Here is a 13,906-nt window from a genome sequence, read left to right as displayed (position 1 = left end):
AGGATAAATTTTTTTTTCACTTGCATCGAAAACATTAAACATACACAAATTCCTTTGTAAGTGTTGGGTTTCTGCCTTCAGATGAAGCAACCAAAATAAATCATGTCTTTCTGGGGCTCACAAAGCAGGTAATACAGCTTTTCCTACTGTAGAAAAGCCAAAAAGGTGGATATACATACAGACACCTCTTCTCCTTCAAGAAATTCTTCAATGACAATTGTTTCTCCAGCTGCTCCATAAGCTTTATCCTTGTACCAAAAAAAAAAAAAGAAAAAAAAAGAAAAAGGCTCTTAATATTTACTCAATGAGCTATCGTCATTTTTCACCATTTGTATTATTAACTAATTCACTAGTATTGTAATTTCCTTTTCCATTTCTGCGAGCCTCAAAGGAACATATGAATGTTTCCCTTTTTTTCTCCCCCAATTTATCTATCTGTGGTGCCTGGCTGGCTCAGTTGGGAAGAACATGTGACTCTTGATCTTGGGGTCATGAGTCTGAACCCCACAGGTGTAGAGATTACTTAAATAAATAAACTTTATTCATTTAAAAGTTTATTTATTTGCTTAGTAATCTCTAGCCAGGCGCCCCATATGAATGTTTTCTATTTTGACACGTGGCAATAATGCAGAGCCAGCACTGGTACAGATGAAATGAACAAATCATTAACACTCTTCTGGGGATCTGGCTTTCTAGTTTCCAATCATGTAAGAAAAAAATATATATTCATCCTTACCACTTAATTCTCATGTCCGCTTATAATTATGATATGTTTGTCTGCTAACCTTATATTACAGCATGCCTTTGAAAACAGACTTCCATAAGGGAGAACAATAATCAAGAGGGATAGTAAAAGAAATGTGTTATTAATTCATTGCTTCCCTTCTTAGACTTGGGACACCAAGGACGAATACTTTTTGCTTCCGTGGATGGCTGAGAATTTGAATGTTCTGTAGTCTGAGGATTTTCTACTTTTCTGCAGCAGACAGCAAAGTATGCTAGAACTTACTTCCAAAGAACAGCATGGTGATTTAGCCATCAATATAGATCTTTAAAGACCCTTTTATTAGAAATGTATTATAATACATGGTATTATAAAAAACTTACCCGTATGTTTGCTAGATAGATTCTTCTTAGCTTAAGGAACATTTCATAAACTTAAGGAGTACCCAGCACAGTGTGACTTTTCCAGAGGAACAACCTACCTGCATGATCTCCTGTACAGCTCTGCAGGCCTCTTCCTTGCTCTTGGCAACAATCACTCCTTTTCCAGCTGCAAGACCACTGGCCTTCACAACCAAAGCAGGGAAGTCTGCACTGTGAAGACAGAGTAATCTTCAACATCCAACAAATCTTAAATTCAAAAGCCTCAAGTGCTGAAATGTGCTATAGCAACCACCAAAAAGCAGGAAAAAAGAACTACTTATACCAACACCATTTTGATACACTTCTCCCCCTGGGATTTTTTCCCTATGTATTCCTTTATAGTTGTGATTATATGGTACATACAATTTTGCTTTTATCACTTATCATGAGATCATACAGGCAACATCTTTGGAAGACAAAAGCAGTTGTATAGCATAAGCATGGAAGGATCCTTAAGAGCAAAGTAGTGAATTATACTTCATTCCAATAGAAGATGTGACTGTATAAGACCATCATAAGCATGAATATACAAGTCATTTTTGAAAGTACACAGAAAAAACTGTTCTTGGTAATTTCTTCTGTTGGGTGGGACTGGAGATCTAGAAAGAAACTTACCCAAAGTAAGTAACAAAATTGTTACTTACCCAAGGCATCTGGCTACAAGGAAATAATAACTTTCATTGTCTAAGAAACCCTGTAGGATGAAGAATGAATAAAGAATGAAACTGACTCAACTAAAAGGAAAAGGTAACAGATAAAAGGGGTAAGTGTCAACCAAAAAAGGGCAAAAGCATGTGTCTACCACCATTCATTGTTTCACATTTTTGATACAACAGAGAACAAGAATGTCTGGTCTTAAGATTTAGATCTAAGTGGCAATGGCAGAAAGCCAAGTGATGATTCTTCAATCCAGTTAATTATTTATGAAAGAATCAACATCCTTCATGTTTTAAGATGCCACTGTGTTTATTAGTTTGACCATAAGGAGTGCAGGACTGCTAAACCAAATGTATCTTTTACCCTAGAACCTCCTCAGTAATGTTAAAAATATCTTCTTTCTGCAAGGCCACAAGATTGTACAGCTACACATGCACAGGGTCCCATTTTACTTTGACGTTGGAGGAAAGGCAACCTACACAGCATGAGTTTTTCTGCCATGATTATCATACTAAAAACCTGTGACACAAAAGTGACCTGTGTGTTTAAATATCCTAACAAGGGGCGCCTGGGTCGCTCAGTGATTAAAGCCTCTGCCTTCGGCTCAGGTCATGATCCCAGGGTACTGGGATGGAGCCCCACATCAGGCTCTCTGCTCAGCGGGGAGCCTGCTTCCTCCTCTATCTCTGCCTACCTCTCTGCCTACTTGTGATCTCGGTCTGTCAAGTAAATAAATAAAATCTTAAACAAACAAACAAATAAATAAATAAATATCCTAACAAAACAATGGCCCCCCACAGGCAATCTTTTAGCTACCTCATTATAAAGCTGCAGGCTTCTTCAGGTTTGGTGAAAGCTCTCCACCGTGCAGTTGGGATTCCATGTCGGTCCATAAACTCTTTGGCGAATCTCTTGCTGGACTCTAACTGAGCTGCTTCTGCAGTGGGACCAAAGCATCGGACTCCTGCAGACGTCAGGTTACCAACAATTCCTATGGACAGAAATGAGCAGCTTTAGGTGAACCAAGGTCTCTGCAGAGCCTTCTGACTCTGAAGAATCAGGATTAGACTAAATCTACATTGACATAAGGCGGATAAGTAGTGGCAGAGAGTAAGTTTCTCAAGTTGCCTACTGCGTATAAACAAAAACGTTACTACTAACATGTGATTCAAACACAGCAAAAGTTATTTGTTAGAGTCAAACATATGACTATTAACTGGATACCAGAACAGAGCAGAATAGAAACATTTAAAATATTTTCCACAGTTGCAAATTTGCTCTTTCATTCATCACATTATTGATGTGTCACGGAAAAAATGGAGACTCCATAAATTTCAAGAAGGTGAAAGCTCTTTTTCCAATGTTGTATGATAGCAGAAACCCTCATCCCCAAATTGAATTGGCTTAGATGATCTCTAAGCTCCTGTTGGCTTGCATATACTGTAATAATAAACAGAAAACAAACTTTACCAGCAGCCAGAGGTGCCTCTGGTCCAACAACTACGAATTCAATTTTCTCATCTTTGCAGAACTGAGCAAGGGCTGTGTGGTCATTGATTGAGATGGCTGTGAATAGAAAAAACATACCCCACCTCACTTGATACAAACATTCTTTAAATTAACAGTCATGCTGAAACATAAGTACTATACTTTGAAAGGCTTATTAACTATTGCTTTTCTTTTATGAGTACAGATGATAGTTGTACCATGAGAAATTCAGAGCCTAATGCATTAGGCTAACCAATGAGGCTCAGTCCTTGATTACTACAGCTAGTTAAGATGAAAATACCAGGAAGCTTCCCAAAGAGGTATTAAAGAACTTTCTTGACTATGGTATTCATGTCACATTGATCATAAACAAAAAAATGTCCCACAGAATATACTCAGAAACTGCCTTTTAATGTCATTTACTCAAGATTTACTGAGAACCACCATGTCCTAGATACTGAGCTAGTCACTAGGTTAAGATGTTAACACAGAGTTCCTATGCTTAGGATGCTTATATGGGAATGTTTGGTAATAAATATGCAAGCAAAAACAACAACAAAAACCAACAAAAAAACACCAAACCAAGTGTGAACAAATTAGGGAAATCTGATAATATCAGGTGAACTGAGATACTGTATCTGGTTGAGCTGAAAGGTCTTTGTGCAAAGATGGGTAAGCTAAGAATTGAATGACAATTTTATTTATTTACCTTTTTTTAAAGGTTTTATTTATCTATTTGACAGATAAAAGAGAGAGTACAAGTAAGCAGAGCGGCAGGCAAAGGGAGAGAGGCAGGCTCTCTGCTGAGCAGGGAGCCCAACGCGGGGCTTGACCCCAGGACCTTGGAATCGTGACCTGAGCCAAAGGCAGCTGCTTAACCAACTGAGCCATACAGGCACCCTTATTTAGTTATTTTTAGACACTTATTTCAGAGTGTGTGGGAGAGCACGGTGGGATGGGGCACACAGAGGGTAGAGGGAGAGGAGAAGTCAACTACTGGCAGAGCCCAAAGCAGGGCTTGATCTCATGACCAAGATCATGACCTGGGTGGAAATCAAGAGTTCGATGCTCACCCAGGTGCCCCCTGAATGAAGTAACACAGCTTACTTCGACTGACAAGCCAGGAATATTTTCTCGATGGAATTTGAAGTAACTAGCAGCAGGACCAACCATATACTGTATTGGTTCTACAGGCGCCTTCCTGCTTTGCTGTATCTGTACCACCATTCTGAAGTTGGCTGAAGTTGTATACTACTCTGTGACATTTGTGATGTGTTGGGGAAAGTGCAGAAATGGCAGAGTTCTCAAGCTACAGGAGCTGCTTGAGTAGGTTAAGGGTGGAGTACCATGCACTTTGGGTTAGTACCTGCAAACACAACTGGGCTGATCAAAGCCAACCACCTCTGTACAACAGAGAGTGGCAAGAGAGAAAGGACACACCTAACCTGTTGCTCCAAGTGGTAGCAGGCCCATGGCAATCTTGGGAGATTTCCACAGGCTGGCCTTTATAACATCAGCTAGATCTAGATAGGATGTATCAATTCTTCAATAAACACATATAATACACCTCACCTACAAAGCTAAAATCCCAGGGAAGCAGATACAATCTTATTTATCTTTTTCTTTATTATTTTTGGTACTATGCATGCAATTATTTTCTCCCAATTTGGGGCTTGTTGGATCTATGTTTTCTCCACAAATATTAAGTGCCATATAGGGTAATAGGCATGGTGTACACAATGCAAAAACAAGACAGAAGCGTTCCTTGCTTACATTCTAGAGCGGAAATGAAGAGAGGAGATAGGCAATAGAAAAGTAGAGTAAATACATATAATAGTTCATGACTGAAAACAATGAATTAGGGGGCATGCTTTACTTAAAAACTTTAGGAAAGACCTCTTTGAGGAGATAACTGATAAACTAAGACCTGAATGATGAGGAGCCAGTCATGTTAGGGGTGGAAACAAACAAATACCAAATTCTAGGCATCTCTGTTTGGGAAACTCATAGGACTGCATGGACAGAACACAGTGAAAAGAAAACAGAGGATATAAAATATCAGGCTGGAAAGTCAGGCAGAAGCCAGATTGTAAAGGGCTTTGGAAGGAATGTTAAGGAGTTGGAGTCTGAGTTTTATTCTAAGTACCACAGGAAGCCACTGAAGAATTTAATGTAGCATAAGAACTGATCATTTTTTCACTTTTACCAGTGAAAGAGATAAAGATTGAGGTCTAGTAAGGACTTAGAATCGCCAAAACTTACATTTAATAGCACTGCTCAACTTTTCATTTCTAAAAATACGTATCAAATTGCCTTTAACCTTAGGCACTTGTGACTTTTTCAATGGGTATATTTTGTAAGGTTTAAACTAATTTAAGATAAAGAAATGCCATACTCTGAACAAGAAGATACCTAAAATTTACAACATAAGGCAAGTATTTAAATTACCACATAAATTTTAAAGTCAAGGAAAACATTTGAATTTGCATAGCTATTGACTATTATTAACTATTACTCCCTACATTGAAAGGTGATTACCAGTATTTGAAATCTTTTCCAAGGAGGAAGTGCCTGCATTTCCTGGGGCAACCAACACATGTTTGACATGATTAGACTGTGCAAGTTTCCAGGCCAGTGTGTGTTCCCTTCCACCGCTGCCAATTACAAGTACTTGGGCTGCCATTGCTCTCTCTGCAAAGCAGGAATCCAAAAGGGAAATAAAAGCTGTAGAAAGAAAACCAGAGTTGTTATTTTAGAATGCACATACATTAGAAATTGTGATTTCTAAATATTTAAATATTCCAAAGATTCATTCGTGAAAAATTAGAACTCATAATTTGAGGATGACTATACTTCACAAAGATTAGGGAGGTCTGCACGTATGTAATCTCTACATCCAATGTGGGTCCTGAACTCATCACCCTGAGATCAAGAGTTGCAGTTCCACTGCCCAAAGGGAGGTATTTTAAAAATGAGGAAGACTGGCCTACAGTTAGGTTAAGGAATGAAATGGTGACTTAGCTTGTAACCTGGTTTAAAAAAACAAAACAAAACAAAAACCTATGAGTAATCATTCTTTAGGCTTCACTTTTCCACCTTTATAGACTTCTAATCATCAAGCCTCCGTTAAACATGAATCCTAACATTGCAAATTTAGACCCCAAATTTCAAGTACCTGCTTTTAAGTCTTGTGATGCTACAAATAATAGACTTCGAAGTTCTAAGTTGAAAGAAATATTTAGACTGGGACCTGTAAAGGACCAGATAGTAAATATTTTAACCTTTGAGAGTCATACACTCTCTATAGTAACAAGTCAACTCTGCTACTGTGGCACAAAAGCAGCAATAGACAATACAGAAATGGACTAACATGGCAATGTCCAGTAAAACCTTACACAACTAGGCAGTGGGAGGTAGGTCATAGGTTGTCTCTGTTCTGCTCTAAGTGATAAGAAGCTACCAGAAGCTTATAAAGAATAAGCATGAGAATGTTTATTTATGGACACTGTAATTTGAGGATCTTACAATCTTCACATGTCATAAAAATATCATTCTTCCTTTTTTCCAACCATTTAACAATGTAAAAATTATTTGGTGAAATGTATAAAAATAGGTGTCAAGAAGGATCTGCCACAATGGCCATAATTTGCTGACTCCTGATTTAAGAAGTCAGTGTAATATGTTAGGAAGTTGGTAGAGAAGGCAAAATCAAACTTGAACCAGGTCTTACTTTGACTATGGCATTTGATTCTTAGCAGGATGGATGCAACACCTAACTCAAGTGAGCAGTATGACTTTGGCTAAGCTCTTCCGATCTCTAATTCAATTTCTTTACATCTTAAAAGATGGAAATAGGAGATCTTGCCTTGAGAGGCTACATAAGGGCTAACTGAAATGACATTTTTTTGGAAATGACATTTATAAACAGCTAATAAAATTTCTGATACTCAGCAGTAGTAAATGTTTTTATATTCTATCTTTTACTTTTTTTTTTTTAAAACGATTCTATTTATTTGACAGACATGGATCACAAATAGGCAGAGAGGCAGGCAGAGAGAGAGAGAAGCAGGCTCCCCACTGAGCAGAGAGCCCCATGCAGGACTTGATCTCAGCACCCTGAGATCATGAGCTGAGCCAAAGGCAGAAGCTTAACCCACTGAGCCAGCCAGCTGTCCCTATCTTTTACTTTTATATAAAATCATACATTAGGGACAGGAATAAGTACTAAATGGAAAAGAAAAGCCAAAGGAATATCCTGTCACACTAATTTACTAATCTCTAGAAGGCATTTCATTATGTAGAAGGCAAACTGAAAACAGAAAATCAATCAGTAACTTCTTGTGTGATGCCAGGATTATACTTAAATCTAAGATGATAATACAAAAAACTTACAATTTTTGAGTCCTTACTTTGTGCCAGATGCTGTTCTAAATACTTTTCACGAACTACTTTACTTATCTAAGAATTTTGCGAGGTAGGTACGATCACCACCTCATTTTACAGAGCAGAAACTAGGTCCAATCATGTTAAATAACTCGCCGTAGGTCACCTATCTAAGAGAAAGTAAGGCCTCTTTACTTTACGGATTCCCGTTGTGTGCAATCGTGATTCAGATGCTCTTTTAACAATTGAGATTATGATCACTGAAAACTTGGAAGAAAAAAATTTTTTGCTGAACTACTGTCTCAGAGAGGCAAAAGCTATTTTAGCAGAAAAGACTTGCCACGTGTGTTGAAATATCTGAAATAAGCAGACTTTTTCTGAAATCTAGAGAAAAAATACACTTAGTTTGAATAGGAGAAGCACTAAAGGGAAATTGTCCTAGTTCCTACGCGGATCACCGAAATAGCGTTGGCCTCAGCCTGAAGGAATCCACTCGAGGGGTGGTTAGGGGGCCCGGCCTCCAAAGCGCTATGGTTCGGTGTGAGACTGCCCCTTCCTTACTAGCGGGGTTCGATGAAGAACTTAACCTTCGTGGGCCTCAGCCATCTAACTGGGGAACTTTAAAACGAGAATGAGAGCCAGGTAGAGCCTCTGCGAAGGGCTCGGTGAGTAACACAGGCGAGTAACACAAAGCAGAAACCAATGACAAAAGTGGACTAAGTCTGCTACAGACCGAGTGCATGAACAGAAAATATGCAATTTAGGCTTACGACCTAAAAAAGTCATAAAGGTACCAGGCCCGACATCTTACAAGGCGGGGAAAGTGGAAGATCCAACGTAAACCTCAGTTAAAAGAAGTGAAAAGCACATGGCCAACCCCCACCCACGGCGTTTACAAACAAGACCAGAATTCCGACAGCCAAACGCGTTTCTACAGTTTCATCCCACTCCTGACACTAAACCCCCAAATCAAAGCATAAATGTACTTTACTTAAAATCGGAGAAGGCTTCTGCACCTCCACAGGCGGTACGACCGCTCGCGCTCGCACGCTCGTCGGCGCGCTCACAGCACGGGCTCCCGTCGCGCGCCGGAAGTCGGCCCCGCGCAATCCGGCGCGCGCCTCTCCCCGCCCGCCCCGCCCCGCCGCCGGCTGCACCACCCCATTGGTCAGCGCGCGGCCGGCGGTGGCCGCAGCGAGGTAATCAAGTGCGATTGCGTTTGGCTCCTGTGCGCGGCCTCCGCGTACTCCACAGTAAAGCTACCAGGACCTTGCGCGTTTATCGCTGTAGTTTTAGGCGCCACGTAACGTCTCTCTTCCTCCTCAGGAGCCTTCAGAGCTCTGTGGAAGAGGAGCTCCGAAATGCTAAACCCACGATTAGCTAATTGGGTGCTGGTAACGAGTCAGAGCTGACCCGCTTGGTATCCCGACGAGACTAGAAATGCACCAGGCTTTGGACGGCAGGCCGCTTAAGACCTCTGGCCTAGTGCTTGCAAAAAGCGGGGGTGGGGGGAGCGTTAATGAGATGCCATGGGGAAAAAAAAATGGGGGTGAAAACGTGTTCTTTTTCGCACCACAGTGAGGGCGGGCGTTGATTAATGCTTTTCCGGATGCATCTCCCTGCCAAAACAACTTGGCGCCACCCAGAAACGGCGGAGGCCCCGTATCAAGCCACGTAGCCTTCCTTTTTCCTTTTCTCATGCTCTATAGTCTTGAGCATTTAGTAAGCCTCTTAAGCTTCCCAAAACACTGTTGAGAGACCGACAACTTAAGCTGACACAGTCGCCTCAAGAGAGACTTCTCCTGTAATGGCGCCTGCGTCAGTCACTAACATGGCGGACATAGTCGTGCGCGGCGCAAACGTCAGCACCTCTACCCTAGCCGCTCAGAAACAGCGGAGGAGAACTGGGCCGTGCTCACTGATTGGTCCAGCGGCGGAGCGTGCCAGTCTGGACGCTCCCACAGAAGCCAATCAGGACGCCGAGAGACGGAATTGGCCGCTGCGCCTCCTCCCGAGGCATGCTGGGAGCCTGGAGGACTAGCGAGGAGGAGTTGAGAGAACGGAGCGGACGCCATGGCGACCAACATCGAGCAGATTTTTAGGTCTTTCGTGGTCAGTAAATTCCGGGAAATTCAACAGGAGCTTTCCAGGTAAACGCTTCCCAGACTTTTCTGCTCCCAAGGGACCGCTAGGGCCCCGTGTAGCTCTCCACGGCACCTTTCTTCAGAGACGCCGTCGTTCCTCGCCTCAGGCCCCGCTACAGCCCCGCCTGGGCCTGGGATCCATTTTCCGGGCCCTCCCCCCCCCCATCCGCTCCCTCCCTTTCCAGCGAGGAACTTCGCTTTTGCTGAGGTAACCCCAGACTCCCTCTAATAGAACCGAGTTAAGATGCTTACTTTTCTTTCCCGTTCGGTAATCTCCTCCCTTTAAGCTACTTGTAGGCCTGGTTGTCCACCAGGGACGGGCCTAGTTCCTTCCTCAGCTCCGCCGCCGCCGCCGCGTTTCCCCTCCCCCTCTCCGCCTCCGCGGATTTCGCCGGCCGGTGCCTATGACCGGAAAGGGTCTCTAACGGCCGTTTCTTGAGTAATCTTAAATCCGCTTTATTATTGCACGCTTCAGATCTTTTGGGGGTCGGGATCCTTTAATTAGATTATTCGGGCCCTGGTGTCCAGTGGCTTCTACCAGGCAGCATTCTAATGGATTAGAAATTGAAGTTAAGGCAGCTAACAAATTAATGTTAGGTACTTTGACGAAATGTTCGAGGTGAGGATGGAAAGGGACTTTGAATTAGTATTAATTTCTCAATTTGACAAGTGGATAGTAGGCTTTGTGTTTAGGTTTTTTTTTTTTTTTTTTTGGGCTGCTCCCGCCCCAATTGACATCTTGACCAGCACGCTACTTTTGCCGTTGCTCTTAGACTTTGCGTAGTTTACCTTTGGTTCCACAAAATTTGAACAGGAAGCGATTTCCAAAGAAATTGATGTTTATTCAGAAAGGAAAATGGTGTTGGTCATGTTGTGTTCGTGGTTGTCTTGGAGTATTTTTGCTTTATAGAGCCTAAATATTTGTTCCGGGTTCAGATGTTTTTGCTAGTTATATTTTAAAAGTCGAGAGGAAGAGCAATACGTGAATTTGAAAACGCATTTTTAAATGAAGCGCTGAAATTAACATAGCGTTATTGGGGGAATGGTATGTAGTACCGCTAAAAATCACTATTTTTGCGGGGTATATTGTTTAAGTAGGAAATCATACTCGTTTCATTGCTGTTTTAAATTTTGTTGTATATATTAGTGATTTTTAGATGATGAGAGAAGTCTGGAGGTAAAGGGAGTATGATTTTTCTGAAAACTTTAATAGTTTCAGGCGATGATTGTGTTTGCTTGCTGTAATGTCTTTTTATATCTTCTAAAAATCTGTTTTTGTATTTGGGAAACAAGTGTTTCATTGTAAAAAGCTTAGAATAAACGAGACACATAATAATGTTCTTTATGTTCTTTCATTTTTTTCCTTGTGTGTACAGATGCACATATTTTGTGAAGTGTGATCTTGTTTTTTTTTTTTTTTTCCATCTGATTGTGAACAAGTTTGTCTTTTTCACATTCTCGGTTGTCTTGGGACCTTTTTTTATGGCTTCATAGAATTCTATTGTAGGAATGTATTGTTAGCTGTTTAGTTGGTTTGAAATTTTTTTCCTTTTTCAGTAACTGAGATAAATATCTGATAGGTTTAAGGTGATTATTTTCTTACAGACTTTAAAGTTGTAATTCTCTTGAGTATCAAATCCATGCTTTACTAATGTGATCGTGTATGTGTAAGTGCTTAGGAAAAGTGTAAAAGAGCTCCAGAAACTAGGTAAATTTAGAGGAATATTTAGTTTGTCAAATAGTATGTAATACATTATCAATCTAAAAACAAAATTTGGCTTGTCATTTTGTGAGCTATATTTGCCATACTGTCCCATCTGTTTTTACATGTATCAGTTTGGGTAAGGAGGCTGACATTTAAGTAGTAAAGAGCTGTCTTTTTGTCTGTGGTGGTTAAGGTAGGAGCTCTGGTTTTGAATGCCAGCTTCACCTCATAATAGTTGCATGAACTTCAGTTAGGTTCTTCTCTGTGTGTCATTTTCCTCATTTGTAAAATCAGAATGTTAGTGCTAATCACTGAGTTGTGTTAGGATTAAATGAGTTAAGAAATGTAGACCCGTGGCTAATTAATAATAAATGTTAATTATTACTATGCGAGTCATGTTAGAAAACCAAGTGTTCTCAAATAACAGTTAATTACTGAAATTTTTTTGGTTTTTGACCATTCAGACTTTTATCAGGTAGTGGAGCATAATTGTTTGATTTCTTAGCTAATTTTAATTAAATTGAATGTGTTGAGATTATTTTTCAAAAACAATTTTACTTAGACAAAAAGTAGTAAAAATGACTAGGTAAGTGACATGCTTCTCATTTCAAGATTTTTCTAGCCCTGTGAGTTGAAAATGCATATTAATTTACTATAATAATTTCTTGGCATAAATAAAATGTCACTTGTTTCCCATGAGTTTTTTTAATGCCAGAAAAATACCAGGATTCTTGATCAGTGGGTAAAAATTGTATGAATGTATTTTTTTTTAAACTTGATACAGTATTTCAGTAATTTTGATCAGTCTAAAATTGATCAGAGGCTACAATTTACCCTTTTTTACTCAATATGTTTGTGGTAACTGTTCCTTGATACTGTTTATGGTGATTGTTTTCCATGCACAGATGTGGTTTTATTGTGGTTGTAGCTTCTATCATAATGTTAGAATGGTGTATTGTACCATGTATATTAGGTGGTATATTTTTCTTTGGATTTGTGATTTTTGATTGTGATAGTTTTTCTGCCCTGAGATAAATATGCAAGCAACCCAAATCTAAATCAGTTTAGATTTCTGGTATTATTTTATTATTTTTTTTAAAGGTTTAGAAAGCTGTTTTAAAGTTTTTTTTTTCCCTTTAACTTTAGTAGTTCTGAAAATTAAGTATGTAAAAATGAAAATGTACCTACTTTAAGTAGATAGGGTGAAGGAAGGATGGTTGGTGGGGAGTGTCATCTGAAAGAAATACAAAAATGGTAAAATGTATGAACGATGTCAGATTATTTTAATGAGCTGAGTTATAAATATTCATTGTATGGTGTGGTAAAAGTAATAATGAATCTTGATAACTTTTCTTGTCAAGTGGAAGGAGTGAAGGCCAGCTCAATGGTGAAACAAATACACCTAATGAAGGAAACCAGGCAGGTGATGCAGCTGCCTCTGCCAGGAGCCTCCCAAATGAAGAAATAGTTCAGAAGATAGAGGAAGTACTTTCTGGGGTCTTAGATACAGAACTACGATATAAGCCAGGTAAGCTGGAGATAATCAGCTGTCTCAAAAACTTAAAGATTTTTAAGTAGCTAATACTATTTTTTTTACTGCAGGGTATTTAAAAATCTTCAGTAGTTCTAAAACTTCAGTAAGTTTGAGTTTATTTCCTGATGACTTTATCGTCTTATCTGAAAATACAGTTGTACTGAAACGTGAGCATTGATACTTGATTGCTTTGTTGGTGGAATATAACTTGATTCGATTCAGTTTTGTAGTGACTCCCTACCAGGATTTTGAATGTGGGTTTTCATAGAACAATGGTGTAAATGTCCATTTTGGGGAAGGTACAGGAGCTGGACCAAATTTGTGATAATTTTAAAACCCTGGGAGGTTTTATTTTTAAAGCCCAAGCTCAGAGATGGCCTTGTTTTTGCATCTGTTCCTCTTAAAAGTGCAATGAATGGAGAGGAATCATTGCTTTGGTATTTAGTGTTTCAGGAATTATTTAAATAATTGATGCTTAGAAATGAAAGATCTATGATCACCCGTAAAAATAACTATCTTCTGGAGCTGCCTGGGCGGCTCAGTCGTTAAGTGTCTGCCTTTGGCTTAGGTCATGATCCCAGAGTTCTGGGATCGAGCCTACATCGGGCTCCCTGCTCAGTGGGAAGCCTGCTTCTCCCTCTCCCACTTGCCCTGCTCTGTTCCTCTCTCACTGTGTCTCTCTCTGTCAAAAAAATAAAATCTTAACAAAAACCCGAACAGTCTGTCTTCCGTTTTGAAAATGGGGTGGTTATGGGTTTTTATTTTTTATTTTTATTATTTTTGATCAATATGGTTAAAAAAAAAAAAGCATAGATTTCAGCTCTACTTAGATTTATGACTGTATCAGCT

At 39.8% G+C, this 13,906-nt stretch overlaps 2 protein-coding genes across 5 annotated transcripts in view; one reads left to right on the top strand and one right to left on the bottom strand.

Moving 5' to 3' along the window:
* The window catches only part of GART (phosphoribosylglycinamide formyltransferase, phosphoribosylglycinamide synthetase, phosphoribosylaminoimidazole synthetase), a 34,016-nt gene extending 23,849 nt beyond the window's left edge, over positions 1-10,167 (bottom strand). The window contains exons 1-7 of one of the 4 annotated variants that reach the window (XM_013058866.2): positions 8,666-8,774; positions 6,467-6,541; positions 5,830-6,015; positions 3,274-3,369; positions 2,620-2,794; positions 1,206-1,317; positions 180-248 (exon numbers count right to left, since the gene is read on the bottom strand). In XM_013058866.2, the coding sequence (XP_012914320.1) occupies positions 180-248; positions 1,206-1,317; positions 2,620-2,794; positions 3,274-3,369; positions 5,830-5,974 (597 nt within the window). In that variant the 5' untranslated portion in view covers positions 5,975-6,015; positions 6,467-6,541; positions 8,666-8,774. Of the gene's footprint in view, positions 1-179; positions 249-1,205; positions 1,318-2,619; positions 2,795-3,273; positions 3,370-5,829; positions 6,016-6,466; positions 6,542-8,660; positions 8,775-10,070 lie in introns of those variants that run through there. The other 3 variants (XM_004757523.3, XM_004757525.3, XM_013058865.2) reach the window with 3 other exon arrangements.
* The window catches only part of SON (SON DNA and RNA binding protein), a 33,179-nt gene continuing 28,941 nt past the window's right edge, over positions 9,669-13,906 (top strand). The window contains 2 exon segments of the mRNA XM_045085126.1: positions 9,669-9,824; positions 12,885-13,051. Of these exon segments, the coding sequence (XP_044941061.1) occupies positions 9,748-9,824; positions 12,885-13,051 (244 nt within the window). The 5' untranslated portion in view covers positions 9,669-9,747.

Source organism: Mustela putorius, unplaced genomic scaffold (genome assembly GCF_011764305.1).
Source record: "Mustela putorius furo isolate JIRA1106 unplaced genomic scaffold, ASM1176430v1.1 tig00000832_pilon_pilon_pilon, whole genome shotgun sequence".
Lineage (NCBI taxonomy): Eukaryota > Metazoa > Chordata > Mammalia > Carnivora > Mustelidae > Mustela > Mustela putorius.
The sequence above is the reverse complement of the archived record's forward strand: the minus strand, read 5'-3'. Positions and strand labels throughout refer to the sequence as shown.